Source organism: Haliotis asinina, chromosome 1, assembly GCF_037392515.1.
Source record: "Haliotis asinina isolate JCU_RB_2024 chromosome 1, JCU_Hal_asi_v2, whole genome shotgun sequence".
NCBI classification, from domain to species: Eukaryota; Metazoa; Mollusca; class Gastropoda; order Lepetellida; family Haliotidae; genus Haliotis; species Haliotis asinina.
In genome coordinates this window covers 13117567-13136469 of record NC_090280.1, presented here as the reverse complement: position 1 = coordinate 13136469, position 18903 = coordinate 13117567, and the positions used below count along the sequence as shown (strand labels likewise).

At 39.4% G+C, this 18903-nt stretch overlaps 1 protein-coding gene across 1 annotated transcript in view; it reads right to left on the bottom strand.

The window, feature by feature from the left end:
• LOC137292854 (B-cell receptor CD22-like) overlaps positions 1–18903 on the bottom strand; it is a 97883-nt gene that overhangs the window by 50575 nt on the left and 28405 nt on the right. Inside the window, exon 6 of the mRNA XM_067823867.1 lies at positions 1087–1356. Within this exon, the coding sequence (XP_067679968.1) occupies positions 1087–1356 (270 nt within the window). The remainder of the gene's footprint in view (positions 1–1086; positions 1357–18903) is intronic.

Here is an 18903-nt window from a genome sequence, read left to right as displayed (position 1 = left end):
AATCATGCTGAGATTGCAAACAACCCATCTGAGTGATGATCGAAACCAGAATAATACAGTCACATGTAATACTAACAACCATTCATACATAAAATAATGAATACTCAGAACTCTGTAATCTGAAGCCATATCGTGGAATACCTAATGATAATTAACAAAAGATTTAATTTGAAAAAAAAATGGATTCAATCCAGGTAACTCCAAAAGACAGGATAGACAAAATAAACAATAACATACAAACAATGAGTTCGTATGAGTGAAAATACCTAAATCCAGTAGAAGCTACCTCTAAACGAACACTCGCCAGGACTGAAGAAATAATTTGGCGGTATTACAAACACTTTAAAGTTTTGCATCTTTGGGGGTACTTGTGCGTAGAAGCATATAGCACAAGACTGGATACAGTGAAGTTGTTGGTTCATTGACTAGACAAGGATCACTGATATTACGTCAAAATCTTATCCTGATTGCCCTGTAACTTCTTGCTGATAATGGGAACATTTGATTCCCCCTCATATGTTCGAATCAGTTATATGCACTCAGTAAGAAAACTCCAAATCAGAATGTGAATTTTGTTTTTTACAGAGTAGATATATTGATACTTAAACTGAATGAAATAGTTGTCTTGCATATATACAGTTATGTGCAGAGAACATTATAGACAGATGCTACATATTTTTTTTAAATAAAGGCATAAAAAATGGTCAAAAGAAGCAGAAAAAATAATTTATACAAAATTGGAGATTACATAAATGGAGTCATTTGACCTTCAGAAAGCAGGAAATGGCACTAGGGGGCTCTTAATCTAAAAAAATTCCTGGGGGACCATGCCCATGATTTTTAGCGGTCTCGCAGCCGCCAACATGGACGGAGCCTTCACCCCCATTTAGGAAAGTATATGTATACCTTCCCCAACACACACACACAAATCCTTGTCTTTCAGTAGTGTAGTCATGTTACTTACACTGCACACCCACTGTGACAGCTGACACACTAGATGTCCCCATGCAGTTCCTCCCAGCACATGTATAGCTTCCCCAACACACACACATCCTTGTCTTTCAGTAATGTAGTCATGTTACTTACACTGCACCTCCAATGTGACAACTGACACACTAGACGTCCCCACGGAGTTCCTCCCAGCACATGTGTAGCTTCCTCCACTGCTCCTGGAGACAGGACTCAGACTGTACTCTCTGCTTGTTGCTGATGAGATAGGAGAACCGTTGTGTGTCCAGATGTAAGACGTCACTGATGGGTTGCTTGCCGTCACTTGACAGATCAGTTGAGCACTGGGCTGCCCTACATAGACTCTGTGTGGTTGACACGTGGGGCTCAGTGTTACCTCGGGGACATCTGAATGGACAAATAAATATTTGATACTATAAACAAACATCTCGTGACATCACTCACTGTAGTCTGATGACATCATTTCTGGTTTACAATAAGTATAACAGAGCAGGAATGCCTATGTTGTTGGCAAACACTGTAAGAAACACCTGTCGAAAGTATGTGACTTCAAACAGTTTATTCAATACTGCAGGCCATATGACCTGGGGTACAATTACAATTATTTTGTCACATGGATTTGATCTGAATAAACAAAGCTAATAATCAAGCATGGCGTACATTAAGTACATACCTCAAATTAAATGATAGTAATTTGATTTCTGTGGATTTAGTGAACAAGTAAGTTACATTTGTATGGCATACCAGAGGCTAACAGATCCATAAAATGTTCACAGTGGATGATAAAGTTGCACTGTTGTTTCTCCTTCCTCTATGCATTTAGATTGTCCCATGCTATTCTGAATTTACAGAATGTGCATACCCAAGACTTGTCTTGGACACAGGTAATATCTATTTCTGTGTGAAAATCAATCATTAATCCAGAGTGTAATGAAAGATAACTTCAGGTACAAATAGACAAATGCCACAAATAAAGATGTCCTGTAAGTTTTGTTTGAAAGTGCTGATAAGAAGATAGCTCTGCTTTGGGTATCTAAATGAGTCCATTTGTAATAGTTTTAACCAATATCTGATTACTCTCATTCTGATATACACAAATATAGTGGAGCATCTCGTTTCACCCTGTGTTGCACCGCTACTGCATGCATTGTGACATACAGAGAGGCTGTCATGCCTCTAGCTACTGAATAAGCTGCAAGAAGGCAGGTAGAATCTCCGAGGCTGTTTGTACTTGAAGATGCTCGCACATTGAGTGCTGCTGACAAACAGCTGCAGGTAGCTTGCAAAAGACGAAATTGTATAAAACACAACTTCCACCTAATGCGGAACATGGCAAGACATTGTTACAGCTACATCAAAAAAAATATTATCAACAATTCTGGTTTCATGAAATTACTTCCCACAAGGGGAAAACAAGTGCAAGAAACCTTTAGGACAGAAGTTCTCATGCATAAAGCTGCATACAACTGCATATTATTTGTACTGGCAGGTGTAATAACTATCAATTCCAGCCAATCACTACCTTGAACATACTTAGAACTAGCCCTTGCAAATATATTTTTTTAACATAAAGTTATTGCTGCACCCAAGAACACACACAAAAATAAAGTTCCCTTCAATATTTCAATAATGATAATGGCACAATACACAAATCATCTGTTTTGACTCAGAATGATATGTGTTAAAAGTATGAGGGTAGAGCAATGACCTGCCTACATGGCATAGATTATGAATAGATGGTACCGGGGCTTGCATCCTTCTTCAAATATAGTCCCAAATGTATTCTAGGGGTTCATGTCTGGTCTCAAGGCAGACTGGAGAGAGAGTCACTGTGGTATTCTCAATGAAAACTGCATGAGAACAATGTCGCCAAGCAATGTCAGGTGATACAAATGCTTGTAAGTTACCATGTGTTCGTGAGTTTGATATAGAGATTCATCATGTGTCCGAGTTAAATATCAAACGAGAACAAAGTTCAAGCATGATATTTAACTGGGACACTTCATAAGTCGCTATATCAAACTCACGAACCCATGGTAACAAATTTATCTTAATGAGCACTCTCACTAAATTCTTCAAATCTGGATTGAGAGAATCAAAAGGGCAGCCGATTGTGACAGTATAACTTGTGGATATATTGCAACTGTTGTTAAGTGATGGCATGAATGTCTGGAGAGTACTGACTCCATCTGGAATGTTGCAATACCAATCTGCGTCATCATTACAAATAATGCAATAATGGATTGCTGCTGGTAAAACGTAAACCTCCGAAAAGTTGACAACTTTGCAAGCTGCGAAACAGCCACAATACTGTCAGAAATAAAAAAAAAATTTGTCACCACATTTATCTCTACAATTTAATGTAGTTGATATGTGAAAGTGTGAAATATCTGTTAAACCAGCTAGGGCTTAACTACAGTTCCAGTGGTAGGGAGATAGGAAACGTAATAAAAGGACATTACTGAGGAGAGATTAGTGCAGAAATGAGCAATGCAGACTTATTTGGAACAGACCATAGCTATGTGAAAATTAGTGTGCAATAAAAATGTATAAAAAAGACACTTTTTTCAAATGCTCATTTTTACTTTAAACTTACCTTAATTATAAATAACAGCTCACACAGAAAATAATAACTTTCAAACTGAAACAATTAAGGACGTAGAGCCCATGGAGTCTCACTATCGCTATAAAAGATTTCTGTGGATTTAGTGAACAAGTAAGGTACATTTGTATGGCATACCAGAGGCTAACAGATCCATAAAATGTTCACAGTGGATGATAAAGTTGCACTGTTGTTTCTCCTTCCTCTATGCATTTAGATTGTTCCATGCTATTCTGAATTTACAGAATGTGCATACCCAAGACTTGTCTTGGACACAGGTAATATCTATTTCTGTGTGAAAATCAGTCATTAATCCAGAGTGTAATGAAAGATAACTTCAGGTACAAATAGACAAATGTCAATCCCGGATAAACATGTCCTGTAAGTTTTGTTTGAAAGTGCTGATAAGAAGATAGCTCTGCTTTGGGTATCTAAATGAGTCCATTTGTAATAGTTTTAACCAATATCTGATTACTCTCATTCTGATATACACAAATATAGTGGAGCATCTCGTTTCACCCTGTGTTGCACCGCTACTGCATGCATTGTGACACACAGTGAGGCTGTCATGCCTCTAGCCTCATGCCTTTTATCGCTATAAAAGAAACAGATAGGAGGGGTCATCTTAAAAGCAAAACCAGGACTGCAGATAATTGAGGTCGGGCTTGGGGATAGAGATATCAGTTAATACTTTACAATTGCTTAGGGAAGTTAAACAATGCAAATACATGGCATGTCATAACAATTTACAAATAATGTCCCGCCCTGTCAATCTTCGGGTAGTCATGCCACCTATATATTTTGAGACATTTAATACAATGCTTTTCTATGGGTGTTAGGTATTATATTCTTTTACAAATCTGAACAAAGACAGGTTAATCGAGAGATGTGACATATTCAACACACGTGAAAAAGAACAAAGTATCTTTGAGATGGCCCCTTGTGCCAGTAAGCAATGCATCCATTTCATGCGAAGTGAGGCGACAGTCCATTGTCATACCTGGCTGAGCGGCCTAATTGCCATCTATAGTCTGATTTATTGTTTTCAACTTAAAAAAAAATACCAAATCATTAAATTATTAAACTAATGTTTGATCGAAACGATGTGCCTAGCGTAACACTTCTAAAAAGGGTTGGAAAACCCGAGTTTGCTTAAAATAGAATGCAGCGTAACGTTCAGTGCTCGCGAGGCATTATAGCATTCGGATATCTGGAACTGGAACCGAGATATGTAAAATCAACCTCAGAGGAATGTCCTCCAAGGATGACTTTGCTTTTCTCCAACTACGCACCAACGATTCGTTTATGGAGAACTCGCATGCATCAGCACAGTTGTTTCCATTCACAGCAAAGGCAACCACCTTGAGCTTGAAACTAGCGTCGTATGCAATCGTTTTCTCTTTTAATGAGGTATGAAAAGTCAACGAATAACGAATAATTATACCCATTCCTTTTCTAGTCATGCAAATGCTCAGCCATTCTATAATCCCCAATGTGGAGACAATGGGAGACTATTTCCTGTATTGAATTACCATTTAACTGTAGAAGGGATGGCTATCAAACGCCGGTTGACATCATCAGTGGAAACTGAAAGTTAAACAGCTGGAAGAAACGGAAGATCTTATACCCCGTGCATAATGCGATCCCTCTTCCTGACCCCATCATTCGCATTATACGCGGGTATATATGGTAGACATCAGAGACACAAAGAAAATGTATTTCATCCTCCGGGATGTTATTGCTACACATTATTATGCTGAGGCATAAATTTCACCTTTACATCTTGCATGACAAAAAAGGGGTAGGTGATGATGTCTGAATGAACATGAATATTGTCTATATTCTTTAAAATGTACATTTGAAACATAACACCCAACATCTAATAAAGACTTAATGGTCTTTTAAGCTAAATGTTGTAGTAAGCCAAATGCAGTGATTCAATAGCTGTACTCAATATGCTTTGCCCTTTTCATCAATAAGCCCCAGTTTAAACATTGCATTTATAGTGATTAATAGTGCCAACATCATGACTAAACCACACAAATCAAAATATGTTGATGTATATCAAAGTTTTTACATACATACATACATACATACATACATACATACATACATACATACATACATACATACATACATACATACATACATACATACATACATACATACATACATACATACATACATCTACCAGATGATGGATACCTGTCTTCAGACATATAAAGTAATGAACACCAGTAATGTAGATATTTAACATATAATCATCACTTACACATTATTTACCACAATCTGCTAATATAGCATTGCTAGAAACGTTTACCTATACCATGAACATATTTACAGAAATTTGTATGAAAGTTGTAAATTTGCATAATAACCCCCACTTTTGCACCATAACGTATAACAGGCTTCACTTTGGTATCAAAGAGCTTATCAAGAATGTTAACAGGAATATTTGGATATATGTAGAATAACTTCTTAATAGAAAATAATTCCTTGTTTGATTTGTCTGATAGTGTCTCTGTACATATGGTGACAGACGTCGAGAGAACAATATTCCAAGATAGTTGTATTGAGGAGACGTTCTTAACTGTGCTCCTTCCTTTAGGAAACCAATATCCATAGTGACGTAATCAGCATCCATTTAAAAACCCAATATCTCTGATTAGGACAAACTTTATGGATGAGCTTCTTTAATCGGGTGAAGCGACGTTCAAGTATGAGACTGGTTAGAGGTGGGGGTGGGGGTGTGTGTTTGTGGCTAACACCGATTTCTGGTATGAACCTACGGGGTACTAGTAAATAATGAATAAATAGTAATGAGAAAACCCACCATACCTGAAAAACTGTAAAGGGTCCTACTTGAGAGGAAAAATAAATACATGAATAAATAAGTATGGGAGAAGAAAATAGCTGAGTAAATTTAACAATTGATTTAGTATTTTAATTTATTAGAGGAGTGTAGGGGTAGGGGATGTGGGGTGGGGGTGGGGTTTGTGGGAGAGGGAGAGTTGTAAGAGAAATGGTTCAGTATAGGGGGAGGGATTAGTTTTAGTAAGCAGTTAAGCAGCAAACGAAGTAGGGGGGCTTCGGAAGTACAGAAAAAGGAGTTAAAGGGGTGGGGGTAAGGAACCAAGAGAGCCGACAGGAGAGCTGTAATATTATGTTATGGGGAGGCGCTGTGTACAGGAGGAGCTATTGCGTTGGTGACCTTGACCTAGGTAGAGAGACAGATTTGTTTATATGTACGAAGTGAGGCGAGGCGAGGCGAGGGGTATTTGGCTGTTAGGGAGGCGCTGACGTCGGAGTAGACGACCTGCAGTTGTGTGTTGAGTGGATCGAGTTTATAGAGATGTGTTTGTTTTGGTGGTGTTTGTTTAGTTATTTCCCGTGTGGACCCGGGACAGAATGTGTCCATAGCACCCAATTGCTTGTCGTAAGAGGCGACTAAATTGGGCAACCTGTTTGCCGTGGGTTGCGTCCCGTGTCGGTGGAGGACGGGATCCTGGTGGAAATTCGGTCCTGGCACTACTGTTGATTTGTAACTTTTTTCATTCTGAATTATGATCGTATGAACTTTGCCTAGAGTCTTATGCCAGAAGGCGATGGCTCATGGGCCAATCTGGTGGGTTAGTTATTTTTAATTCTTCCGCTAGAGTACATCATCTGAGTATCCTTGGTGCTGCAAGTCGGAGACCCACTTGCATTCAGCATTGTCCTTGTGATACTCCGTGGTGGGTGGGGAGCTCAGATGATGAAATCTAACTAACTAAACATGGCTTACGAAACCCCTCAAAAAAAGAGCAAACGTCAACTTGATACTGATCCCATTTAAACTGACCACAGACTGCCCAACTCAATTGATTACTGGCCACGTTTTCTTGTTGTTGAGACTATTGACAAGACCCCTTTAAAGTTGAATCCTTTTGCCGTAGCTAAAGGTACACAAGGCATCGCTGGTGATGTTAAACACATTAGGCGATTACGTTCCGGTGCCCTTCTGGTTGAGTGTGCAAAAAGACAGCGAGCCACCAATCTTATGAGTACTAAATCTTTTGTCGGTATTCCAGTTACGATCTCGGCTCACAAAACACTTAACACGAGCAAAGGAATTGTCAGGGACCGTGAACGTTTGTTTGCTGACATGTCAGAACTTGACATCGCCTCGGAGATGAAGGAACAAGGTGTCCTTTTTGTCAAACGTTTTACAACCCGTAGAAATGATGCTACCGTCAACACAAATACATATTTGTTTTCTTTCTCTTCTCCAAATGTTCCAAAATCATTGAAAGCAGGAAACTGTAACATCAACGTTGAAATGTACATTCCAAACCCTCTTCGATGTTTCAAATGCCAAAAGTTCGGCCATGGGGTTAATAACTGCACATTGTCTGTTGTTTGTGCTCACTGTGGTGAAACGACACATACAACGGAAGATTGTGACAGTAACGTTAAGAAATGTACGAACTCCACTGGTGTCCATTCATCGTTTTCCAAAGACTGTCCTGTCTGGAAGTATCACATGGAGATCAACAAACTAAAATTCACCCGAAACATTAGTTTTGCAGATGCCAAAAAACTGGTCCAAAGTTCTGAACCTCAAGAAAGCTATGCTTCCATTACTAAAACATCGTCGGAAGCAAGTACAAAATCAACCGCAAGCTGTCAAACTGACTTGACTTGGATAACATCAGAAGCTCCTCTGATTTTTTCACCTGCAATATCTACTCAAACGCCAGAGTCACTTTCGTCTCAAATCCAATCAGTAGCATCCTCTGATCATGAGTCTTCTCAATCAACTCCAAAATCTTCAGAAACTGTTAAAACTAAACCTAAAAGGCCAGATCCTATGAAAAAAAACTAAGTGGCAGAGCTCCTAAAGGGTCACAGAACAAAATACAATTTTTTAACAAATATGGGTCTCTCGAGGACATGGACGTTTCTAAAAACGTCCATTCTAGGGAACATAGCTTGTCGCCCTCTAAAAAAGTGCGGGGTAGATCCCCAATAAATCCCCCCAAAAGATAGTTTATTCTAATAATATTGTACAGTGGAACTGCAGAGGATTGAGGACTAATTTACATGAATTACAGCTATTAGTCCAAGATTTTACACCTTCAGCGTTATGTCTCCAAGAGACAAATTAAAAACAAACAGATATATTTGACCTTCGTCATTTTAATGCATATCATTGTTTTTCCCCTCCGGGTGATAAGGCCACTGGCAGATCATCCATTCTAGTCAGACAAAACGTTATTCAAAGCCCTGTTTCACTTAAAACCAATATGCAGGCTGGTGCAGGCCCTATATGACCAACTCCCGAAGCCCTGTATTATAATGGGAGATTTAAATGGACACAACCCACTCTGGGGTAGTGTAACTACAAACACTAAAGGTAAATGGTTGGAGGACTTTTGTTCTGACAATGATTTATGTATTTATAATGATGGTTCCAACACATATTTACACCCTGGTACGGGGACCTATTCTGCTCTCGACTTGTCACTCACAAATTCAGAACTACTAAATGAATTCGAATGGTCAGTCCACGATGACCTCTGTGGAAGTGACCATTTTCCTACTATATTAAAACCTGTAACTCCATCTGATGTTCCTCCATCATCAAGGCGGAATTTTGAAAAGGCTAAATGGGCTTTATATGAAACACTGTGTGCTGAAAAGCTTAAACCTGAATGTTTTATTGACGTTCCAGATGCTATTAAATGCTTTTCTGATCAACTGAACTCTGTAGCTGATGAGTGTATACCAAATTCCTCTGTAGTTCCACACATAAGAAAACCATGGTTCAACGATGAGTGCAAAAAAGCTAGGAAGGCAAGGAAGAAGGCAGAATATTATTTCCGTCGCCATCCTATGGTGCATAATTTAAATAAATTTAAAATATTAGATGCTAAAGCACGGCGTACTTTTAAACAGAACAAACGCCAATCTTGGCAAACTTATGTATCCAAAATAAATTCTCGGACACCCATGTCCAAGGTATGGAACATGGTCCAGAAAATCAAAGGTAAAGGTACTAAATCTGCTGTCCATCATCTTAAACATGGAGATCAATTGCTTACTGACAAATCAGATATTGCTAATAAACTAGGTGAAACCCATGCTAAATATTCTTCCTCTTCAAATTATGTACCAAAATTCCAGCAATATCAAAAACAAGAAGAAAAGAAAACTATTAATTTCAATTCGGATAATGGGGAAGATTATAATGAAACGTTTTCTATTCATGAACTCCATACTGCTCTTGATCAAGCTAATGACACTGCTACAGGAGCTGATAACATACATTATCAACTCCTGAAGCACTTACCAGAATCCTGCCTAGAAACTCTTCTCAATATTTTTGATGATATTTGGACATCGGGTAATTTTCCTCCATCATGGCGTGACGCCATAGTAGTACCCATACCTAAACCTGGACGTGATCATACCGATCAATCCAATTATCGGCCGATTTCGTTAACTAGCTGTGTTTGCAAGACCATGGAACGCATGATAAATAATCGACTTGTTTGGAACTTGCAAACAAATAACCTTATAACTGAAATACGGTGTGGTTTCCGTAAAAACAGAAGTACTGTCGATCACTTAGTGCGTTTAGAATCATTTCTTAAAAATGCACTTATTAATAAACAACATGCTGTGTCCATCTTTTTTGATCTCGAAAAAGCATATGACACAACCTGGAAATATGGTATTTTAAAAGACTTACATGACTTTGGCTTGCGAGGTCGTTTACCTCAATTTATAGCCAACTCTTTAAATGACAGACAGTTTCAAGTTCGAGTGGGTTCTACCCTGTCTGATCATTACAATCAGGATCAGGGTGTTCCACAAGGCAGTATTTTGTCTGTCACACTTTTTAGCATAAAGATAAATAGTTTATCCAAAGTTTTAAACGATTCAATTGATGGATCGTTATTTGTGGATGATTTTAATATTTCTTTTCGTGGTAAAACTATGCATAGTATTGAACGGCAACTGCAGCTTTGTTTAAACAAAATAAATAAATGGTGTCTTGAAAACGGCTATACAATTTTCTAAATCCAAAACTAACTGTATACATTTTTGCAGAAAATATAAATCACATAAGGACCCTGAACTATCTCTAGATGGCACTCCCATCAAAGTTGTAAAGGAGGCCAAGTTCTTGAGCCTAATCTTTGACTCACATTTAACATTTCTGCCTCATATCAAGTCCCTTGAAACTAAATGCCTGAAAGCGCTTGACTTGTTGAAAGTTGTTTCCAACTCCAAGTGGGGAGGGGATCAAGCAACCCTCTTACACCTATATCGATCACTCGTACGTTCGAAACTCGATTATGGCTCCATCGTATATGGTGGAGCCTGCAAAAGCAACCTTAAACTTCTTGATTCTGTCCACCATCAAGGCTTAAGACTTTGTCTTGGGTCTTTCATAACGTCACCTATTGATAGTTTGTACGTTGAGGCCGATGAACCATCTCTTACACAACGTCGTATAAAATTGTCTTTACAATACATTACTAAATTATATTCTAATGAATCTAACCCTGCCTTTAACTCTGTGTTCAATCCCCTTTATGGGGATTTGTATAACAAAAAGCTTCTCTTGTTCAACCTCTTGGGCTCAGAATTAAACCATTTATTTCTTCTGCCGGCATTGAGCTGGAAAGTATATCTCCTTCCCGTCTTCTTTCTTCTCCTCCTTGGCAATTGGTTCGGCCACAAGTGGACCTAACATTAACATCATTTAAAAAATCAGAAACAAATGACTTACAATATAAACAAGAATATCATCAATTAATACATCAATATAGCAATTACAAACCCTTATTTACAGATGGATCCAAGGACGGTGGCGCAGTGGCACTGTCATTGGATCCAGAACAATATCTTCTAGATTACCAGATAATAGTTCTATTTTTACAGCTAAAGCTAACGCCATATTAACAGCTCTCAAATATATTCAAAGACACCCTAAACGTAAACAATATATAATCTATTCCGATTCTCTTTCTTGCCTTCAGGCTATTAAAAATATTTCTTGCAAACATCCACTTTTAATAGAAATTATTGAATTGTATAATGATCTTGCTACTGGCCAATACGACATCGTCTTCTGTTGGTTACCCAGCCATGTAGGCATTTCTGGTAACACAATGGCTGACCTTGCTGCTTTAGCAGCACTCAAGAAATCTGTGACACCACTTCTTGTTCCTTATAGTGATTACAAAGCCACCATAAGATCTTATATCCGTGATCTGATGCAAAAGACGTGGGACACCCAAGTGGGTATCAATAAATTACATGAGATAAAACCTTACATTGGTTATACCCACTTGGGTTGTCAGTCCAGATTTGAAGAGGTTATTTTACGACGATGTCGTATTGGCCACACTAGATATACTCATGTGTACCTTTTGAAAGGGGAGGATCCTCCGTTTTGTATCCCTTGTGATGAGAGAGTCACGGTCAACCATATTCTGCTTGACTGTTTTGAAATCTCCATCACGAGGGATAAATTTTTCAATGTCAAAACTATCAAGGACCTTTTTAACACTGTTAGTTGTCATTTAATCATTGGTTTTTTAAAAGAAATTGATTGTTTGGTGGAATTTTGAAAATTATGTTGTGTAAATAGATGCATTTTAATGATTGGTAGTTTGAATTAGTAACTTGAATTGTTGGTGGCTGTACCCTCAAAGGGGGTTGAAGTATTGTAAAATTATTGTCCTCCTGAGAGGGTAGTAAGTCCACAAACATTCACAGTAAATTTAAGTCTACCTGGATTTTAATCGTAGTATTCATGTTCTTTTAATTTCGGCTAACTTTTCATACAATCGCCAGCAGGGATGGTGTAAATCCAACTAGGGTCCATGCAGGTAGCAAAGGTACTGTAAGTCCCCATGGTTCCTAGTGTGGTGATCTACCTTCTGTTGTTGGCGATCTATAGTCTGTTTTTATATTGTATTGTCTAAATAGTGCTATTAGTTTTAACTTTCCATGCTAGTTTTAATTGAATTTGTGATATTCTAGTTGTTTTACTGTCCTTCATTGACGGGTTTTTACAATGTTTATATGCTCTTTTTCATTGTTGAATGTTCTCGTCACGATATGGCTGAGATATTGCCGATGTGACGTTAAACATTAACTCACTCACTCACTGTTTAATTATTGTTTAGATTTTTTCAATAAGGTTTCATTGTTGAATAAAAGTGGGGTTAAGAGAATTTAACAGGAGTGTTGTGATATGGTGTGATTTACTGGGAACAGCCTTGTGTAGGTTTGTAATATTTGATGACTAAATGGCAATCAGTAACAACATGGGTAATAGTTTCACGTCATTTGCATTGGGAACAGAACGCGTCAAAGTGTCTATTTTGTTTGTATAGATCATGATTAAGGTTTATGACGCCTGAAATGAGCCGATAAATGCAGTTATCTATGATTTTTTATTGGAAACGTTTGGAGTTGATTTAATTGGTGGTGTGATTATGGATTATGTCAGAGGTGAGGTTTACTTTGTTGTTTTGTGATATTTTTGATGATTTGTTTGAATTCTGCTTTGGAAGTGTGATGGTTTAGGGGGACTGAGGGATGGATAAGGGCGAGTTTTACTGTGGAATAAGCAATGCTATTGCCTAGGTTTTGTGCATGGCCATGTATCCATAGGAAGGTGATGGCTTTATTGGAGAAGCTTCAGTGGTGGATTTGTAGTACAGCATTGTGAATGATATCGTTTTGAAAGTTAGAGTGTTGTGTATTGTGTCTATCTTTAACAGCATTTAGTGAATCCGTTATTGTTAGGAAGTCTGATTGTTTTAGGTTGGGGATGATGTGTAGGGCAGATAGGATTGCAGTTAGTTCATTTGTGGTGGTTGTGATGTAGTTTCTATAGTGAAGGATGGTTGTGATGATGTATAATTGTTGTAAAAGAATGCCTAGGCCTGTGGTATTGTTGTTGGTAGCTGCATCTGTGAAAATGTGTGTGTGATGGGGGTACTTTTGTTTTATGTGGGTATGTATTAAATGTGATCTGGTGTCTATATCTGTGTTTCTATTAAGGTGTTGGGTGATGGAGGCTAGTGAGCTGTCCATGTTAGCTGTTGGTTTGTCATGGATGTAGGTTGAGATGGGAGGTGAGTTGGGTATATTGGGGTTGGAATGTAAGGTGTTTGTCAAGCTTAACTCCAAGGAATTTTGTTTCTTTTTTAATGCAGTTTCTTATTTATTTGTAGTTTGGGTGTATAATTTTTCATATGAATATGAATAGAATACCAACGTTTTGTGTTTTTAACTTTAACGTGGAAGGACCATTTTAGGGCCCATGTTTGGATATGGTTAAGAATTATTTGTATTCTAGCAGAGACTTGTTTTATTGATGCAGAAGAGGTCCAGAAAGAGATATCGTCAGCAAATTTGGCAGTTGAGATGTTATCTGTGTTTTGAGGGAAAACATCGTTAATCATGAAGTTGAACAGGGTTAGAGATAAATGTCTCTCATGGACATGAAACGATGGATTGCCATCGACAGTGTCACCACTTACACGTACGGACACCAGGGAATAATTAATTGAACACTCACGTGCATGCATGTATACATTCATGAAAAAAAATTATTACAGCCTGCAAGGGTACTGGAAAGGCACCCCAACGTTCTCCAAAGCCGCACAAGTCTCAGAAAACCAAACCAGGGCTCGAAAAGCAAGCCATTCCCGGTACATCCCGAGAAGAAGATTCGACGTTTCAACGTAGAATCGCGTTCACCATGCCGAAGTCCTGTTTCTCCCGCATGACAGGGTGAGACGCAAAACCTACTAGTTCGCCTTGAATATCGTCAGTCCCTACAAAGAAGCCAAACCGATGACGACCAAAGATTCAAACAAAGTTGCCAAAGCCTTGGAACGCATCTACAACTGCAGTCACTTAACCAGGTCCACCGTGTTGCAACTCGACCCGAATTCATGGGAACCATGCCGCAGCTGCTGCCCAAACACGACATCAGTGTGAGACGAGGCATGGTGGGAACTCACGGTAGTCAAGCCATTGTCGAGAGGTTCAATCACACCAAACGCCTCTTCCTGCATCAGTGTTCGATGTAAGAAACAAAAACACTGAATGGGTCACACACGTGCCGCGAGTGAAGGGCAAGAGACCCGTTGAAGAAATCTAAATAAAATCTGTCCATTTGTCATCAACGGCAGTCAGAATAAAATGGAAGAAAAACCATTAGCAGACCATGTCAGCTTTAAGTACTTACACCAGCCGAGCATATACAAGGGAGGCAGCAGAAACCGCACCACCGAACCGGTATGGTCCGTGAAAACGTACAATGTCCACAGGGTCAACATCAAAGAAGGCGAACCCTACTTGTACCGCTTGAAAAACAGACCTCCGAGAGCTTTCATCAGAGAGGGTTTGATGATCGTACCTTGCGACACGGTCCCTTACACATCACCCACCGTGCAATGCTCGTTCTCTTAGCGGTTCAAGTTAACACTGTCTGTATGTCGAAGCGTGTGACTCACCCTGACACCAATTGCTTCTGTTTTTCTCATTGTCAAGCCAAAAACATTGTCTTCAATCCTAACGACCAAACAAACTATCTCGAAAACTATTCAACGATTCTAGTAAAATTTTGCATGCACATCGGTAAGTAGGATACACAACGGGGCCATGGGATAAAAGGGGCTTCTCGAGGACTCCCCAGTAGATGCTTACAGTATCATGTTATTCCTCATAACTGGTTCTGCTGTATCATGCAACATATGCCGAGACGTCATTCTTCGTAACATTGGAAAATGTAGCAGTATGTTTGTACGTAGTATACTCTTAAAACTGAAACCATCATCACAGTAACCTTATATGAAGTAAATTAGTAGCCTAAACCTAAATATGTAATATTAATGTGCCTTAAATACCTGTGTTAACTTCGGCATGTGCACAAATCTACCAACTGATGGGTAAGCTTGTATAGTTTTACCTCTTCATTGTATAAAACTTCATGGGTGTTGCCACTTGGGCAGGCACAGGCTTGACCTGTGATTCGGATCAGTATTGTTCTCTAGGATCACATGGTCATTTTAGTCATGTACGGGCAAGCTTCAAACTTGTGGCTGATCAGTCAGGCTATTTCTCCTTTCTGCCTGGGAGCACACTTTTTCTCCACAAGAGCAATTTATCCTTAGCTGAAATAGATATCGAGGTCCACTGGCTGCCATGTCACAACTGTGGCAAACGTAAGACTGGTGCATCAGTTTAAAGCTGCTCTGATACTACTACAAAATCTCCATACTCTGACCATTAGACAGTATCAATGGCAAAATAGATGGAACAATAAGGTTTGATTCTCACTTATCAGGCAATTCACTAAAAGGGAACTGTCATCAAGACCTCATGACACTGTACACTCCCTCCAGAACTCACCGCTCCCATGATCAGTTTCTCCTGTCCGTACCTACTTATCAACTCAAATCGTTGGATGCCAAATCCTTTCAGTATGCAGTTAATACCCTTTGGAACTCTCTGCCTCTTGATCTAAAACTAGTACCAACTCTGCCACAGACTCAATTCCATGTCCAGGTGACCTGTGACTTGTCAGCACTTTGAGCATTGCCTTTGCGTGGTGGAAGTCAGCGCTACATAAATACTCTTATTACTTATTGCTCATACTATTTGATTACATATTATCTCTCGCGACATGATTAAGTTGTATTGCACGGCGCTACATTGGACACACACATTAAACACAGTAGTTTTATTAAAAGCCGAAGATGTACAATTTTATCATCTTGTCATAGTCACAGTCACTTAACAATCAAACCCATTTTGGTTGGTTTTGGGCACCCATGAAGAGCCACCTCCTCGTGGTGGGTGCTGGGTAACGCTAAGTGCTCTTCTCCCGTGTGGACCCGGGACAGAATGTGTCCACAGCACCCCATTGCTTGTCGTAAGAGGCGACTAAATTGGGCAACCTGTTTGCTGTGGGTTGCGTCCCGTGTCGGTGGAGGACGGGATCCTGGTAGTTGAGGGCAGTTGGGTTTTTAACTGCGATCCATTTCCCCAACACACCACTTCGGGCCTTACTTCACCTAGACGGGTGGTTGAATTGGCCCGATTCAACCAATCGGCTGGTCATGCCAAGCCCTGTGCATGGACTATGTATGTGTCAGTGCACAAATTTGATTTTGAATTGTTGTGAATTTTAGTCTTGGCACTACTTGTGATCTGTACCTTTTTCGATTGTGAATTATCCAAATTATGATTATATGAACTTTGCCTAGAGTCTTGTGCGAGAAGGCGATGGCTCATGGGCCAATCTGGTAGACTAATTATTTATAATTCTTCTACTGGAGTATATCATCCGGGTATCCTTGGTGCTGCAAGCTGGAGGCCCGCGTGCTTTAGCATTGTCCTTGTGATACTCCGTGGTGGGTGGGGAGCTCGGATGATGAACCATATGACACCAACCATGGCTTATGACATACCCCCCAAAAAAACAAAACGTCCACTTGAAATTGATCCTGTTGATACCGACCACAGACCGTCTCTATCGATTGAGTATTGGCCACGTTTTCTTGTTATTGAGACTCCCGACAAGACACCATTAAAGCTGAACCCTTTCGCAGTATCGAAGGGTATTCCAGGTATTGCTGGTGACGTTAAGAACATTAGACGCTTACGTTCGGGTGCGCTGTTAATTGAATGCGGAAAAAGACAGCAATCAACCAACTTGATGAATATTAAATCTTTTGTGGGCATTCCGGTCACGGTCTCTCCGCATAAAACCTTGAACACAAGTAAAGGTATCGTGAGAGATCGGGATCGATTGTTTGATGATATGTCGGACCTTGATATAGGATCTGAAATGAAGGATCAAGGTGTACTCTACGTCAAGCGCTTTTCAACCCGGAGAAACAACGAAACCATCAAAACCAATACATATCTGTTTACTTTTAACTCTCCAAATGCACCCAAATCAGTGAAGGTAGGCTACTGTAATATTCAGGTTGATACGTACATCCCCAACCCGCTCAGGTGTTTTAAATGCCAGAAATATGGACATGGTGTATCTACCTGCACATTGTCTGTTGTGTGTGCTCACTGTGGTGAGAAGACACACACAACAGAAGATTGTGATAGTGACTTTACAAAATGCACCAACTGCTCAGGCGACCATTCTTCTTCTTCGAAACAGTGTCCAATCTGGAGAGAGCAAATGGAAATAAACAGAATAAAGTATACCCAAAACATCTCTTTTTCTGAAGCAAAAAAAACTGGTGAAGAGATCTGACCTTACAGAAGGCTATGCTACAGTTGCAAAACCACTATCTGAGTCCAGATCTATAATAACAAAATCATCTACAGGCTGCCAAACTACCTTGACTTGGGTCAATTGCGCTTCTCCACAGCTTTTATCCCCTACTATGTCATCACAGACTGGGGAATCACTTCCCAGTACTTCAAAGTCTTCTTCTGATAACAGATCACCATCTCAGTCAAACACAAAGTCTTAGTCAACAGCTGATAGTCAGCAAACGGTAAAAAGTAAACCGAAGCCAAAGGCTGATGCTTCAAAACAACAAAGTGGCAGAGCTCCTAAAGGGTCACAGAACAAAATTCAGTTGTTCAATAAATATGGGTCTTTTGAAGACATGGACGTTTCTGAAAACGTCCATTCTAGGGCACATAGCTTGTCGCCCTCCAAAATAGTGCGGGGTAGATCCCCAATAAATCCCCCCAAAAGATAGTTTATTCCAAAAATATTGTACAGTGGAACTGCAGAGGATTGAGGACTAATTTACATGAATTACAGCTATTAGTCCAGGATTTTACACCTTCGGCGATATGTCTCCAAGAGACATATTTAAAACAAACAGATACATTTGACCTTCGTCATTTTAATGCATATCATACTTTTTCAACTCCCGGTGATAGAGCCACTGGCGGGTCATCCATTCTAGTCAGACAAAACGTTATTCAAAGCCCTGTTTCACTTAATACTAATATGCATGCTGTTGCTGTGAGAAGTACTTTACATGTAGCGTTTACGCTCTGCTCTCTTTATATTTCACCGTCTTTGACGTTTGCCAAAACCGACCTTCAAGCTCTATATGATCAGCTCCCGAAGCCCTGTATTATAATGGGAGATTTAAATGGGCACAACCCACTCTTGGGTAGTGTAAATACAAACACTAAAGGTAAATTGTTGGAGGAGTTTTGTTCTGACAATGATTTATGTATTTATAATGATGGTTCCAACACATATTTACACCCCGGTACAGGGACTTATTCTGCTCTTGACTTGTCACTCACAAATTCAGAACTAC